Source organism: Rana temporaria, chromosome 4, assembly GCF_905171775.1.
Source record: "Rana temporaria chromosome 4, aRanTem1.1, whole genome shotgun sequence".
NCBI lineage: Eukaryota > Metazoa > Chordata > Amphibia > Anura > Ranidae > Rana > Rana temporaria.
The window spans coordinates 14,849,053-14,863,290 of NC_053492.1; the positions used below are offsets into that span (position 1 = coordinate 14,849,053).

The 14,238-nt window shown below is 46.8% G+C and overlaps 1 protein-coding gene across 1 annotated transcript in view; it reads right to left on the reverse strand.

Annotated features, from left to right (window-relative positions):
- Nucleotides 1–253: 253 nt before the first annotated feature.
- Nucleotides 254–14,238, reverse strand: part of TRIM54 (tripartite motif containing 54) — a 39,439-nt gene continuing 25,454 nt past the window's right edge. Inside the window, exons 5-9 of the mRNA XM_040347998.1 lie at nt 11,770–12,003; nt 9,099–9,121; nt 7,198–7,322; nt 1,989–2,066; nt 254–1,017 (exon numbers count right to left, since the gene is read on the reverse strand). Coding sequence (XP_040203932.1) covers nt 983–1,017; nt 1,989–2,066; nt 7,198–7,322; nt 9,099–9,121; nt 11,770–12,003 — 495 coding nt within the window. The 3' untranslated portion in view covers nt 254–982. The remainder of the gene's footprint in view (nt 1,018–1,988; nt 2,067–7,197; nt 7,323–9,098; nt 9,122–11,769; nt 12,004–14,238) is intronic.

Genomic DNA, 14,238 nt, shown 5'->3' on the forward strand with positions numbered 1-14,238 from the left:
GCGTGTCAGCAGTAGTACTACAGGGGTACAGGCAGGACTGGGCAGAGGAGGGGCTGTCAGCAGTAGTCTCATAACAGGGGTATTGGCAGGGTTGGGCAGGAAAGGGGACTTCCCAGCCCTGCTTGTATCCCTGCAGTCAGACTACTGCTGACACACTGCCCATTTTTGCCTTTACCCCTACTGCTGGCAGTCCCCTTTCCTGCCCAACCCTGCCAGCAGTAGGGGTAAAGGCAAAAATGGGCAGTGTGTCAGCAGTAGTCTGACTGCAGGGATACAAGCAGGGCTGGGAGGAAGAGGGGCATGTCAGCAGTAGTCTGACTACATGAGTACAGACAGGACTGGGCAGAGGAGGGGCAATAAACTGACCATAGGGGTATAGGCAGTGCGGGGCAGAAGAGGGTCTGACCATGGGTTTACACTGGCAGGACTGGGGGGGCATGTCAGCAATTCTCTGACTACTAGGGTACAGGCAGGACTGGGTGGGGGTGTGACAGCAACAGTCTGTCCACAGGAGTACAGCCAGGGGTGGGCAGGGGGTATAGGCACGCCACGTGCCTCTGATGTAGAAGGCTAAAATAGACCAGCGGACTAGCAGGTTTACCAGGTTTTTCTCAGCATACGAATAAATGGAAAGAGAACAGGCTACATTGAGATATGCCTACATGGAACATCAGACACATACTGTATATGAAATATTCAATTTAGGGGTAACATACACCATTAGGGTATACAGACTTCTGCAGGCAAATATCCTCTAGCATAAAATACCCGCCAATTTCCAACATTCGGGAAGAAACAAGTGGACAATGGAAGGGTCTTTATGTCTGTGTGTACCCTAAATTAGCTTTGTCTTTTTATAAATAGTAGAAAGCGGTGAAATAAAAAAAAGGCACTAAAAAGTAACATTTAATTTTTTCCCCTTATAAATAGATCCCTGGGGACCCCAACAAGAACCCCCTTAAACTGCCCCAAAGTCGCCATGTTAAGGGGTCGCCGTTTTCTGCCTGGCAGCAGAATCTGCAAGAGAAAGAAAATGCAAGAATTATCCATGTGTGGGGGAGACATCCGGGAACACAAATTTGCAGTATCTGAATATCGATAGATAGGTTTATAGACTATAGTCAGATAGATAGATAGGTAGATAGATAGATAGATAGATAGATAGATAGATAGATAGATAGATAGATAGATATAGATTCATGTAGAGCACCGCAACTTTAAGGCGGCGTAGCGTATCGTATTTACGCTACGCCGCCTTAAGTTAGATAGGCAAGTACTGTATTCACAAAGTACTTGCCTCCTAACTTACGGCGGTGTAGCATAAATGTGGCCGGCGTAAGCGCGCCTAATTCAAATTAGGCTGAGGGGGCATGTTTTATGCTAATGGGGGGTAACCTGACGTGATTGACGTTTTTTACGAACAGCGTCCATGTACATATCCCAGTGTGCATTGCGGCAAAGTACGCCGCAAGGACGTATTGGTTTCGACGTGGACGTAAATTACGTCCAGCTCTATTCACGGACGACTTACGCAAACGACGTAAAATTTTCAAATTTCGACGCGGGAACGACGACCATACTTAACATTACTAGTCCAGCTATTTGATGGAATAACTTTACGCCTGAAAATGCCTTACGTAAACAGCGTATCTTTACTGTGTTGGGCGCACGTACGTTCGTGAATAGGCGTATCTAGTGATTTACATATTCTACGCCAAACTCAATGGAAGCGCCACCTAGCGGCCAGCCTAAATATTGCACCCTAAGATACGACGGCGCAGGCTGTTGTATCTTAGCTAGGTTTAAGTGTATCTCAGTTTGAGAATAAACTTAAAGTTAGGACGGTGCAGATTCCGAGTTAGGTAGGCCGGCCTAACTCTTTCTGAATCTAGTAGATAGATAGATAGATAGATAGATAGATAGATAGATAGATAGATAGATAGATAGATAGATAGATAGTATAGGATAGTTTTAGTTTTAACTCTCACCATCTGTGGGTTCAACTCTCTCCTCTTCTGCTGCTGCCTCGGACTCTTCTGTTTCCTCCTCATCCTCTCCCTGCGTACCTGATACCACGGTAAAGGGTCATGGTTTTAGTGCACACTCTTACAGGTGTAATATTGGGGTTTATAATGACCCCTTAAGATTTTTACAGAGAGGCAAAGATGTTCCCCAGAGCAGTACCCTTGGAGTGGCATATGCAACCAATAACACCCACGGGTGCAGACCAGATCCCTTTTAGATCCCAAGGATTAGCATGTCCAACCAATAACACCCATAAGTGCAGACCAGAATCCTCCCAGACCCCAGGGAGGATAGTATAACACCAATAAAACCCATGGGTACAGGCCAGAACCCTCTCGGACCCACCGGGGAGGACCGTATACCACCAATAAAACCCATGGGTACAGGCCAGAACCCTCCCAGACCCCAGGGAGGATAGTATAACACCAATAAAACCCATGGGTACAGGCCAGAACCCTCCCAGACCCCAGGGAGGATAGTATAACACCAATAAAACCCATGGGTACAGGTCAGAACCCTCCCAGACCCCAGGGAGGATAGTATACCACCAATAAAACCCATGGGTACAGGCCAGAAACCTCTCGGACCCACCGGGGAGGACCGTATACCACAAATAAAACCCATGGGTACAGGCCAGAACCCTCCCAGACCCCAGGGAGGATAGTATACCACCAATAAAACCCATGGGTACAGGCCAGAACCCTCCCAGACCCCAGGGAGGACAGTATACCACCAATAAAACCCATGGGTACAGGCCAGAACCCTCCCAGACCCCAGGGAGGACAGTATACCACCAATAAAAACCATGGGTACAGGCCAGAACCCTCCCAGACCCCAAGGAGGACAGTATATCACCAATTAAACCCATGGGTACAGGCCAGAACCCTCCCAGACCCCAGGGAGGACAGTATACAACCAATAAAACCCATGGGTACAGGCCAGAACCTGCGGAGGACCGTTTACCATCAGCAGACCAGAACCCTCTCAGACCCCAGGAAGGACCATACACCAGCAATAAAATCCATGGGTACAGGCCAGTACCCTGTTGGACCCCAGGAAGGAGCACATCCCACCAATGAAATCTAAGGGTACAGGCCAGTACCCTCTCAAATCTCAAGGATTAGCACATCCCACCAAAAACAAACAAACATGGGTACAAGACAGAACCCTTGAATATCCCATCAATAGCACCCATTGGTGCAGACTACAACCCTCTTAAACCCTGGGGAGGAACACATCCCACCAGCAAAGATTCATGATATTAATGCACACTATTAAAGGTGTAATGTTGGGGTTCAACATCACGGGTGATCTCAATATGTTTTCCATCTCACTTTCATGAATGTACATATGACCCCACCCCAAGATATTCTCAGTCCCACCATCATGGATGTAAATATGACCCCACTCCAAGATATTCTCAGTCCCACCATCATGGATGTAAATATGACCCCACCCCAAGATATTCTCAGTCCCACCATCATGGATGTAAATATGACCCCACCCCAAGATATTCTCAGTCCCACCATCATGGATGTAAATATGACCCCATCCCAAGATATTCTCAGTCCCACCATCATGGATGTAAATATGACCCCATCTCAAGATATTCTCAGTCCCACAATCATGGATGTAAATATGACCCCATCCCAAGATATTCTCAGTCCCACCATCATGGATGTAAATATGACCATACCCCAATATATTCTCAGTCCCACCATCATGGATGTAAATATGACCCCATCCCAAGATATTCTCAGTCCCACCATCATGGATGTAAATATGACCATACCCCAATATATTCTCAGTCCCACCATCATGGATGTAAATATGACCCCATCCCAAGATATTCTCAGTCCCACCATCATGGATGTACATATGACCCCATCCCAAGATATTCTCAGTCCCATCATCATGGATGTACATATGACCCCACCCCAAGATATTCTCAGTCCCACCATCATGGATGTAAATATGACCCCATCCCAAGATATTCTCAGTCCCACCATCATGGATGTACATATGTCCCCATCCCAAGATATTCTCAGTCCCACCATCATGGATGTACATATGACCCCACCCCAAGATATTCTCAGTCCCACCATCATGGATGTACATATGACCCCATCCCAAGATATTCTCAGTCCCACCATCATGGATGTACATATGACCCATCCTAAAGTGTTCTCCTTCTCAACCTCACATATGTACATATGACCCCATCCCTTGATGTTCTTTGTCCCATCCTAATGCCGCATACACGCAATTGGAAAATCTGACACGAAAACTATGGATTTTTTTTCCGACGGAATCGTGGCTCAAACTTGTGTTGCATACACACGGTCACACCAAATTCCGACCGTCAAGAATGCGGTGACATACAACACTACGACGAGCTGAGAAAAATAAGGTCAATGCTTCCGAGCATGCGTCGAATTGCATACAGACGATCGGAATTTCCTCCAAGAACTTTTCTTGTCGAAGAAGGTATTCTCCCTTTATGTGCTCCATTCCACCTTCATGGATGTACATATGACCCCATCTCAAGATATTCTCCGTCCAACTCTCAAGAATGTATCCCTATCCCAAGGTATTCTCCCTTTATATGCTCCATTCCACCTTCATGGATGTACATATGACCCCATCTCAAGATATTCTCCGTCCAACTCTCAAGAATGTATCCCTATCCCAAGGTATTCTCCCTTTATATGCTCCATTCCACCTTCATGGATGTACATATGACCCCATCTCAAGATATTCTCCATCCAACTCTCAAGAATGTATCCCTATCCCAAAGTATTCTCCCTTTATGTGCTCCATTCCACCTTCATGGATGTACATATGACCCCATGTCAAGATATTCTCCATCCAACTCTCAAGAATGTATCCCTATCCCAAAGTATTCTACATCTCACCCTCACAGATGTACACATGGCCTCTCCCATTCCACTCTTTTGCCGTGTACACATGGTCGGAAATTCCGCCAGCAAAAGTCCGATGTGAGCTTTTGGTCGGGAATTCCGACCGTGTGTATGCTCCATCTGACTTTCGCTGTCGGAATTTATGCCAGCAAAAGATTGAGAGCACATTCTCTATTTTTCCGGCGGTAAAAATTCCTATCGTCATTCCGATCGTCTGTAGCAATTCCGACGCACAAAATTCCGACTTATGCTCGGAAACAATTCGACACATGCTGGGAAGCATTGAACTTAATTTTCTCGGCTCGTTGTAGTGTTGTACGTCACCGCGTTCTTGATGGTCAAAGGTTCAGAGAACCTTTGTGTGACTGTGTGTATGCAAGCCAAGCTTGACCGGAATTCCGTCGGAAAACACATGTGTATGCAGCATTACCTTCGCAAATGTATATTTGAACACATCCCAAGATATTCTCCATCTCACCCTCACAGATGTATAATTGACCACATCCTAAAATATTCCCAATCCCACCCTCACAGATGTACATATGACCCCATCCCAAGATATTCTCCATCTCACCCTCACAGATGTACATATACAGTAACCCTATCACAAGATATTGTTCCTACCACCATCACTGATATACATATGATCCCATCCCAAGATATTCTCCGTCTCAACCTCACACACACTTATGGCCTCATCCCAAGTAATCCTTTATATTACTGGCTGCTTCATGTATATGGATTCATCAGGTAGTGTGTGGGTATTCCGTCGCTTCCTCAATGCCGCAATGTCTCCTGGGAGCTTTTGTCATTGTTTCCACCCTCCCACCCTCATGGGTGTACATATGACCCCATCCTTTAATGTTCTCCATCCCACCCTCATGGATGTACATATGACCCCATACCTTAATTTTCTCCATCCCACCCTCATGGATGTACATATGACCCCATCCCTTAATGTTCTCCATCCCACCCTCATGGATGTACATATGACCCCATCCCTTAATGTTATCCATCCCACCCTCATGGATGTACATATGACCCCCATCCCTTAATGTTCTCCGTCCCACACTCATGGATGTACATATGACCCCATCCCTTAATGATCTCCGTCCCACACTCATGGATGTACATATGACCCCATCCCTTAATGTTCTCCGTCCCACACTCATAGATGTACATATGACCCCATCCCTAATTTTCTCCATCCCACCCTCATGGATGTACATATGACCCCATCCCTTAATGTTCCCATTCACAGACGCATGGATGTACATATGACCCCATCCATTAATTTTCTCCGCCCAACGCATGATGTTATCATATGACCCCATCCTTAATGTTTTCGGTCCACCCTCAAAGATGTACATATGCCCCATCCTGAATGGTTCTCAGCACCTCATTCAGAGCTTTATCCAATGTCATAATGACGCATATACCCATTTAACCGGTTCAGTGTCTATGACCATTCACGTTTTGTCATTTAAAGCAATTTTAATGTTCTCCATTTCACCTTCATTGGATGTACATATGACCCCATCCTTTAATGTTCTCCATTTCACCTTCATTGGATGTACATTTGACCCCATCCTTTAATGTTCTCCATCCCACCCTCTTGGATGTACATATGACCCCATCCCTAAATTATCTCCATTCCACACTCATGGATGTACATATGACCCCATCCCTTAATGTTCTCCGTCCCACACTCATTGATGTACATATGACCACATCCCTTAATGTTCTCCGTCCCACACTCATGGATGTACATATGACCCCATCCCTTAATGTTCTCCATCTCACCCTCATGGATGTACATTTGACCCCATCCCTTAATGTTCTCCATCTCACTCTCATGGATGTACATATGACTCCATCCCAAGATATGCTCAGTCCAAATCTCAATGATGTATATATGACCCCCATCCTAAAATGTTCTCCATCCCGTCCTCATGGATGTACATATGACCCCATCCCAAGTGATTGCCAATCCCCCCAATCACAGATGTACATATAATCCCATCCAAAGATATTCTCCGTTCACCATCACAGATGTACATATAATCCCATCCCACCCCAAGATATTCTCTCTTCCACCATCATTGAAGTACAGTACATATGTCCTCACCCTGGTGTCCAGCCAGGTCTTTTTTTGGGAAGGGGATCGCAGTGTACACAGCAGCATGTTAGCATCTCCCACCCACCCAAAGAATCTTTTCTTTCTCTTTTTGATACCTGCCCTTATACATACTTGAACAGAATTCGATGGTCCTCAGCATCTCAGACACACAGTCCACATTGATGCAGAAGTGATCCATGTTCTCATAGCCAGGGTCCGGTCGGTCTATTGTGGATACTTTGGACATGTCTGTGATCCTTCAGATAGAATAAAGATATATATAGAGAGCAGAGCAAAACAGAGAACACCCCAAAAGCACTCTGGCACCCACCATGTGAATCAGGTTTAGACTATGTGGACTTCAGAAGGGGTTAGTTACTCAACTTTCCATGCAAGTTCCTAAACCCAAACTGCCCCCTAAGCTTGGGCAGAAATCATTCAAGTGCTAAACCAATGCACAGAAAAAAAAACATGGCCTGAAGGGATCAGGACACATCAGATGCTGCCGGTCCATTGGCTAACTCAAGGAGCACAACCAGAGCGACATCCAGGAAGTAGGAACCCATGTGGCTGAAGATTTACCATTCCAGCACCAAAAAATACATGCATTGGTCCCAACTGTCCATTATTTGGAGGGATTGTCTATTTTTTGGAACCAAATCCCTCTTTCCCCATAGTTGTCCCTCTTTTTATCCTGATGTAAAGACCCCTATAAACATTATTTTAAACTTTCAGTTTAATTAAGCTAAATACAAAATCTTACAGGTAATTTATAAATCAGTCATAGACTGAGTAGAAAAGCCTGTCCCCTGCCAGCATGGTGTAGAGAAAAATCCTTGTTCTTTGTGGAAGCAGCAGTCTCTCTGTTTAGGTCTCCTACACCCCCTGAGGAGCCAGACATATAACTTCGATATCAGTAAAGTCTTTGCTTCCTACTGATTAGAAAATTCTATCTCAGCTGGGGGCATGTTGACCAAACATTTTGGCCCAGATTCACAGAGAGCAAGGCGCACATTACGACGCCGTAGAGTAACCAATGTACGCTACGCCAACGCAGCGCAGAGAGGCAAGCATTGAATTCAGCAAGCCAGTGCTCCCAACGCTGCGCCAGCGTGGCGTGGGTTTCGAAGGCATACGCCGGCGTAGGCGGAAGTGTGCGTGACCCATGCAAATGATGGGCCGAGTGCCAGACATGTACGTATCACGAACTGCGCATGCGCACACCCCACCGCGCCTGCTCACAACCACGTCGGCACAACTGCCTAAGCTACGCCGGATCACTGCGTACGGCGTGAACGTAACCTACGCCCAGCCAGACACACGTCCAACGTAAAATACGCCGGCTTGTGTTCCCTGGTGCAGACCTTTGCATGTCTGCTGCTGGGTTGCACCTCCTTTATGGGGAATAACTTTACGCCGGACGTACAACTTACGCGCACCTCGCGTAGCATGCACCGGGCAAACGCAGGTTCGTGAATCGCTGTATTTCCCTCATTTGCATGTTTGGATGGCTAATCAATGGGAGCGGCACCATGCACCCAGCCTAAATGTGCGCCCACCCTATGCCGCCGTAAGCAAGTTAGCCTGTGTAGCCTGTTTTTAGGCGCATATCTGTTCATGGGTCTGGCGCACAGATACGACGGCGCACATTTGCACTTACGTGGGCGTAATTTGTTATACGTTGGCGTAAGTGCTTCGTGAATCTGGGCCTATATGCTTATATTCATTTTTTCTTCTCTGTGTTACTGGGGGGGCCTTTGCCTACACATTTTGTGCCAATAGTTTTCCTTCTTTAATATCTCAGAAAGTTGGGGTATAAAAATGCATCTTCTTCCAAATGTATCATTAGTTATTATCTATAGTTCTAGAGATATTTCTCATCTGAAATGCACAGCTGAGTAGTGGTCAGGGTCAGGTGTTTTAAACTTGTAGTACCATTTCTGAACACTAGAAAGGGGGGGGGGGTTCTACAGGCTTCCTACCAATGTGTGACCGAGTGTTCTTTGGGTGAGTTTTGCTCATACTATACTTACTTTTTGAGCAGATCCTTGGCTTGCTGTGGGAAGGAAAAAAACAAAAGTGAGATACTCAGCTCAACTATATGATGTCTCCTTAAAGTTTACTTGTTACAAATGTATACCCTTGCAACTAACGTGAAAATGGTTGGTTTTACGGCCCCCCCAACTGCTAGTGTAAGCGAGCCTTGAGGGTCTCCAGCAGTGAGATCGCTCTGCTATAGGTTTTTCACAAATCTTGCTCTTGTCCTGTCTATCACCTAGGAGTTGTAGGTGTTTTCATCCACCTTACCACGTCTCTCTCCTCCTGGTGCATTCTCCATTGTAAAAAATAAATGAAAACCCAATAGGAAGAGTGGGGACCCCTCATAATGAGCATAGCAAGTGTACAGACCTGGGAACTCAGGGATGGTGGGAACCCCTCATAATGGGCACAGCAGGACATGCTGTGCCCATTAAGAGGGATTTCCGCCATCCCTATGCTGAGGTCCTGAGTCTGTACATCTGTCAGGTGCATTATGAGGGGGTCCTCACTATATCCCAATCTGTGCAGCGCTGAGACTTATAGCTAGATTCACACATGTTGTCCTAACTTTGCGGCGGCGTAGTGTAGCTTGTTTACACTATGCCGCCGTAAGTTAGCGAGGCAAGTACATGATTCTCAAAGTACTTGCCTGCTAAGTTACAGCGGCGTAGCGTAAACCGGGCGGGCGTAATGGCGCCTAAGTCAAATTTAGCTGAGGGGGCGTGTTTTATGTTAATGGGGCTTGACCTGACGTTTTTGACGTTTTTTTGGAACAGCGCATGCGCCGTCCGCTACATTTTCCAGTGTGCATTGCGGCAACGTACGCCGCACGGGCCTATTGACTTCGATGTGGACGTAAATGACGTAAATCGCTATTCACGGACGACTTACGCAAACAACGTAAAACCTTAAATTAGCGCTCACGCAAATTCTGACTTAGGCTGGCGTATCTACAGATACGCCAGCCTAAGTCTCTGTGAATCTAGCTATCAATGTGGATTTTAGACACAGAGCACATCCCACCAATAACACCCATGGGTGCAAATCAGAACCCTCTCAGACCCAGAGGAAGAGCACATCCACCTAACAACACCCAATGGTGCAGACCAGAACCCTCTCAGACCCCGGGGAGGAACACAACCCACCAACACATCCCACCAATAACACCCATGGGTGCAAATCAGAACCCTCTCAGACCCCGGGCAAGAGCACACCCCACCAATAACACCCATGGGTGCAGACCAGAACCCTCTTAGACCCAGAGGAAGATCACATCCACCCAACAGCACCCATTGGTGCAGACCAGAACCCTCTCAGACCCTGGGGAGGAGCACACCCCACCAGCACATCCCACCAATAACACACATGGGTTCAGACCAGAAACCTCTCAGACCCTGAGGAAGAGCACATCCACCTAACAGCACCCATTGGTGCAGACCAGAACCCTCTCAGACCCCGGGAGGAGCAAATCCCACCAATAACACCCATTAGTGCAGACCAGAACCCTCTCAGAATCTGGGGAAGTGCATATCCCACCAATAACACCCATAGTTGCAGATCAGGACCCTCTCAGACCCCGGGGAAGAGCACATCCACCTAACAGCACCCATTGGTGTAGACCAGAACCCTCTCAGACCCTGGGGAGGAGCACATACTACCAATAAAACCCATTGGTACAGACCAGAACCCTCTCAGACCCTGGGGAACAGCACATCCACCTAACAGCACCCATTGGTGCAGACCAGAACCCTCTCAGCCCCCGGAGAAGAGCAAATCTCACCAGCACATCCCACCAATAACACCCATGGGTGCAGACCAGAACCCCCTCAGACCCTGAGGAAGAGCACATCCCACCAATAACACCCATGGGTGCAGACCAGAACCCCCTCAGACCCTGAGGAAGAGCACATCCCACCAATAACACCCATAGTTGCAGATCATGACCCTCTCAGACCCTGGGGAAGAGCACATTCACCTAACAGCACCCATTGGTGCAGACCAGAACCCTCTCAGACCCCGGGAAAGAGCACATCCACCTAACAGCACCCATTGGTGCAGACCAGAACCCTCTCAGACCCTGGGAGGAGCACATCCCACCAATAACACCCATTGGTGCAGACCAGAACCCTCTCAGACCCCGGGGAAGAGCACATCCCACCAATAACACCCATTGGTGCAGACCAGAACCCTCTCAGACCCTGGGAGGAGCACATCCCACCAATAACACCAATGGGTGTAGACCAGAACCCTCTTAGACCCCGGGGAAGAGCACATCCCACCAATAACACCCATTGGTGCAGACCAGAACCCTCTCAGACCCCGGGGAAGAGCACATCCCACCAATAACACCAATGGGTGTAGACCAGAACCCTCTCAGACCCCGGAGAAGAGCAAATCTCACCAGCACATCCCACCAATAACACCCATGGGTGCAGACCAGAACCCCCTCAGACCCTGGGGAAGAGCACACCCCATCAATAACACCCATGGGTACATACCAGAACCCTCTGAGACCCTGGGGAGGAGCACACCCCACCAATAACACCCATGGGTACATACCAGAACCCTCTGAGACCCCTGTAAGCACCCCATACTCCCTATATAACCCCCCTCAGACAGGGTATGACCACGCTCCTAGTGGAATTAGAGGTGTAGGTTCGGCACCTGCAGAAAAGCAGCCATTTGTGGCTCATCCATGGACTGTATGGAGGTCTCCACAAGTTTGGAAGTGACTTCGAGGTGGTCGCCATGTTTGCGGATCAGCCCTCGCACATACTGCAGCTTCTCCTCCTGCTCCCGTGCGATCACTTTTAATAATTCCTTCTTCCTCTCCTCCAGGATGTTATAGAGAGAGTCAAATCTCTGGCTCATGTGCTGCTTCTGTCTGCGGCTGTTGTCCTGGGGGAGAGAGAGGGGGGGGGGGGATGACATGTTACATTATAACTTCCAGAGAGGGGAGGAATGTCATGTTATATTATAACGTCCCGTCACATTTGCGATATTTAGTGAGAATGCTCTCCAAGCATTCCCAGTATTGTTATTCGTTTTTTATTAGTGGGAATGCTCCATAGCATTCCCAGTATTGTTATTCTTTTTTTATTATTAGTGGGAATGCTCCATAGCATTCACAGTATTGTTATTCGTTTTTTATTATTAGTATTCGTTTTTTATTATTAGTGGGAATGCTCCAGAGCATACCATGTTCAGCTATTTCAGCTAATGATGGGACTTCTTCAACTTTTTTGTACTATTTATACTTTTTAAAATATTAGACTTTTTAACACATTCTTTTAACATTGAAGTCAATGAGAGCATGCTTCAAATCCTTAAAATCTTCTTCTGCTCCCAAAAGTTTCAGCTCCTTCATACTTTCATCTACAGACGCCAAACAAAATATTCACAAAATATTCAGCTATCCGGCTATATCTTTTCAGTTTGATATCCTTTACAGTTTTTGTGAAAAAGCTGTTTTAAGTTTTGTAACGGTCAGGGGTTAACACCGTTTACGATATTCCATTCCACCAACCCAAGACAGCTTATCCGACACTCCACAATCCAGCAGACACGATCCATATGGATTTTCCCAGAATAACGAGACACACAGCTCTGTCTCTGGTTCCAAACGAATGAATACTTTAATGGTAAACTCAGCTCTTCTTATACACTCAGGGCCAGATTCTGGTAGAATCTGCGGCGGCGTAGCGTAAGGCATTTACACTACGCCGCTGCAAATTACTGGAGCAAGTGCCTTATTCTCCAAGCACTTGCTCCGTAATTTGCGGCGGCGTAGTGTAAATGGCCCGGCGTAAGGCCGCGTAATTCAAAGGGGGCGGCTTGTATTTAAATTAAGCGCGCCCCCGCGCCGATCGAACTGCGCATGCGCCGGGCATAAAAATAGCCCAGTGCGCATGCTCCAGCTCACGGCGGAAAACGTCAATGATGCCGACGTGAGCGTCATTGACGTAAAGTCGTATTCGCGAACGACTTACGAAAACGACGTAAACGACGGAAAAAGACGGCGCTGACCCGACGCCATACTTAACATGGCTTACGACGGACCTTCGTAAACTTGCCCCTCATATAGCAGGGGCAAGTTTACGCTTACGGAAACGTCGTAAATTCACTGCGTCGTCCGCACGTACGTTCGGGAATCGGCGTAAATAGCTAATTTGCATAGACGACGGGGAAAACGACGAGGCGACACCTAGCGGCGGGAAAAAAAATTGCATTTAAGATCTGACAGCGTAAGAGCCTTACGCCTGTCAGATCTAAGGGATATCTATGCGTAACTGATTCTAAGAATCAGTCGCATAGATACGCCGGGCCAGATTAGGACTTACGACGGCGCAAATGGCGTTGCGCCGTCGTAAGCCTTTTAAGAATCTGGCCCTTAGCAACCAAATATGGACAATGACTCAACTCCACCCACAACATGACACAAGGAACTTCAATACACATTCCTTTAGATGTAAGTCAGACTTTCTGGCGCCGAATCTACATGAGTTAATTACTATAGCCGACATGGCAGACATCATGACTTTTAGAGGGTGTTAACTCACAACACATATTAGTATCAATAGAACTTTCACACAATACAGGGTTAGTTAGCATAGCACCATGACATATCTAAGGAGCCAGGCTTAATTAACACAATAGGATGCAATCACAGCAAGCTTTCATCACTATAGCCAGGTAGCTGGAGGCGATTAACATCAATTAACATCACAACAGTCTATGTTACACATTGAAGGAGACACTCTATTGACCTGTTGTGTTCAGAAGGAACAACTTGTAATATTTCAAGATATCCTGCAATACATGAATTATCATTACTGTCCCATCTCATGTAATCCATGATATCAGTTCTCAGTCATCCTATGCCCCTATTGGACATAGGATGACCCTAAACCCAAGAGTCATTGGTGAAGCTGACACAGGAGTACCCCACATCCTTCAAGAGCCTCTGGGTCCCACGGGCCATTCCGTTACAAGTTTATTGATCATTTTTTCAGGACATTTTACCAATTAACATTGAAGTCAATGAGAGCATGCTTCAAATCCTTTAAAATCTTGTTCCGCTCCCAAAAGTTTCAGCTCCTTCATACTTTCACCTACAGACGCCAAACAAACTTT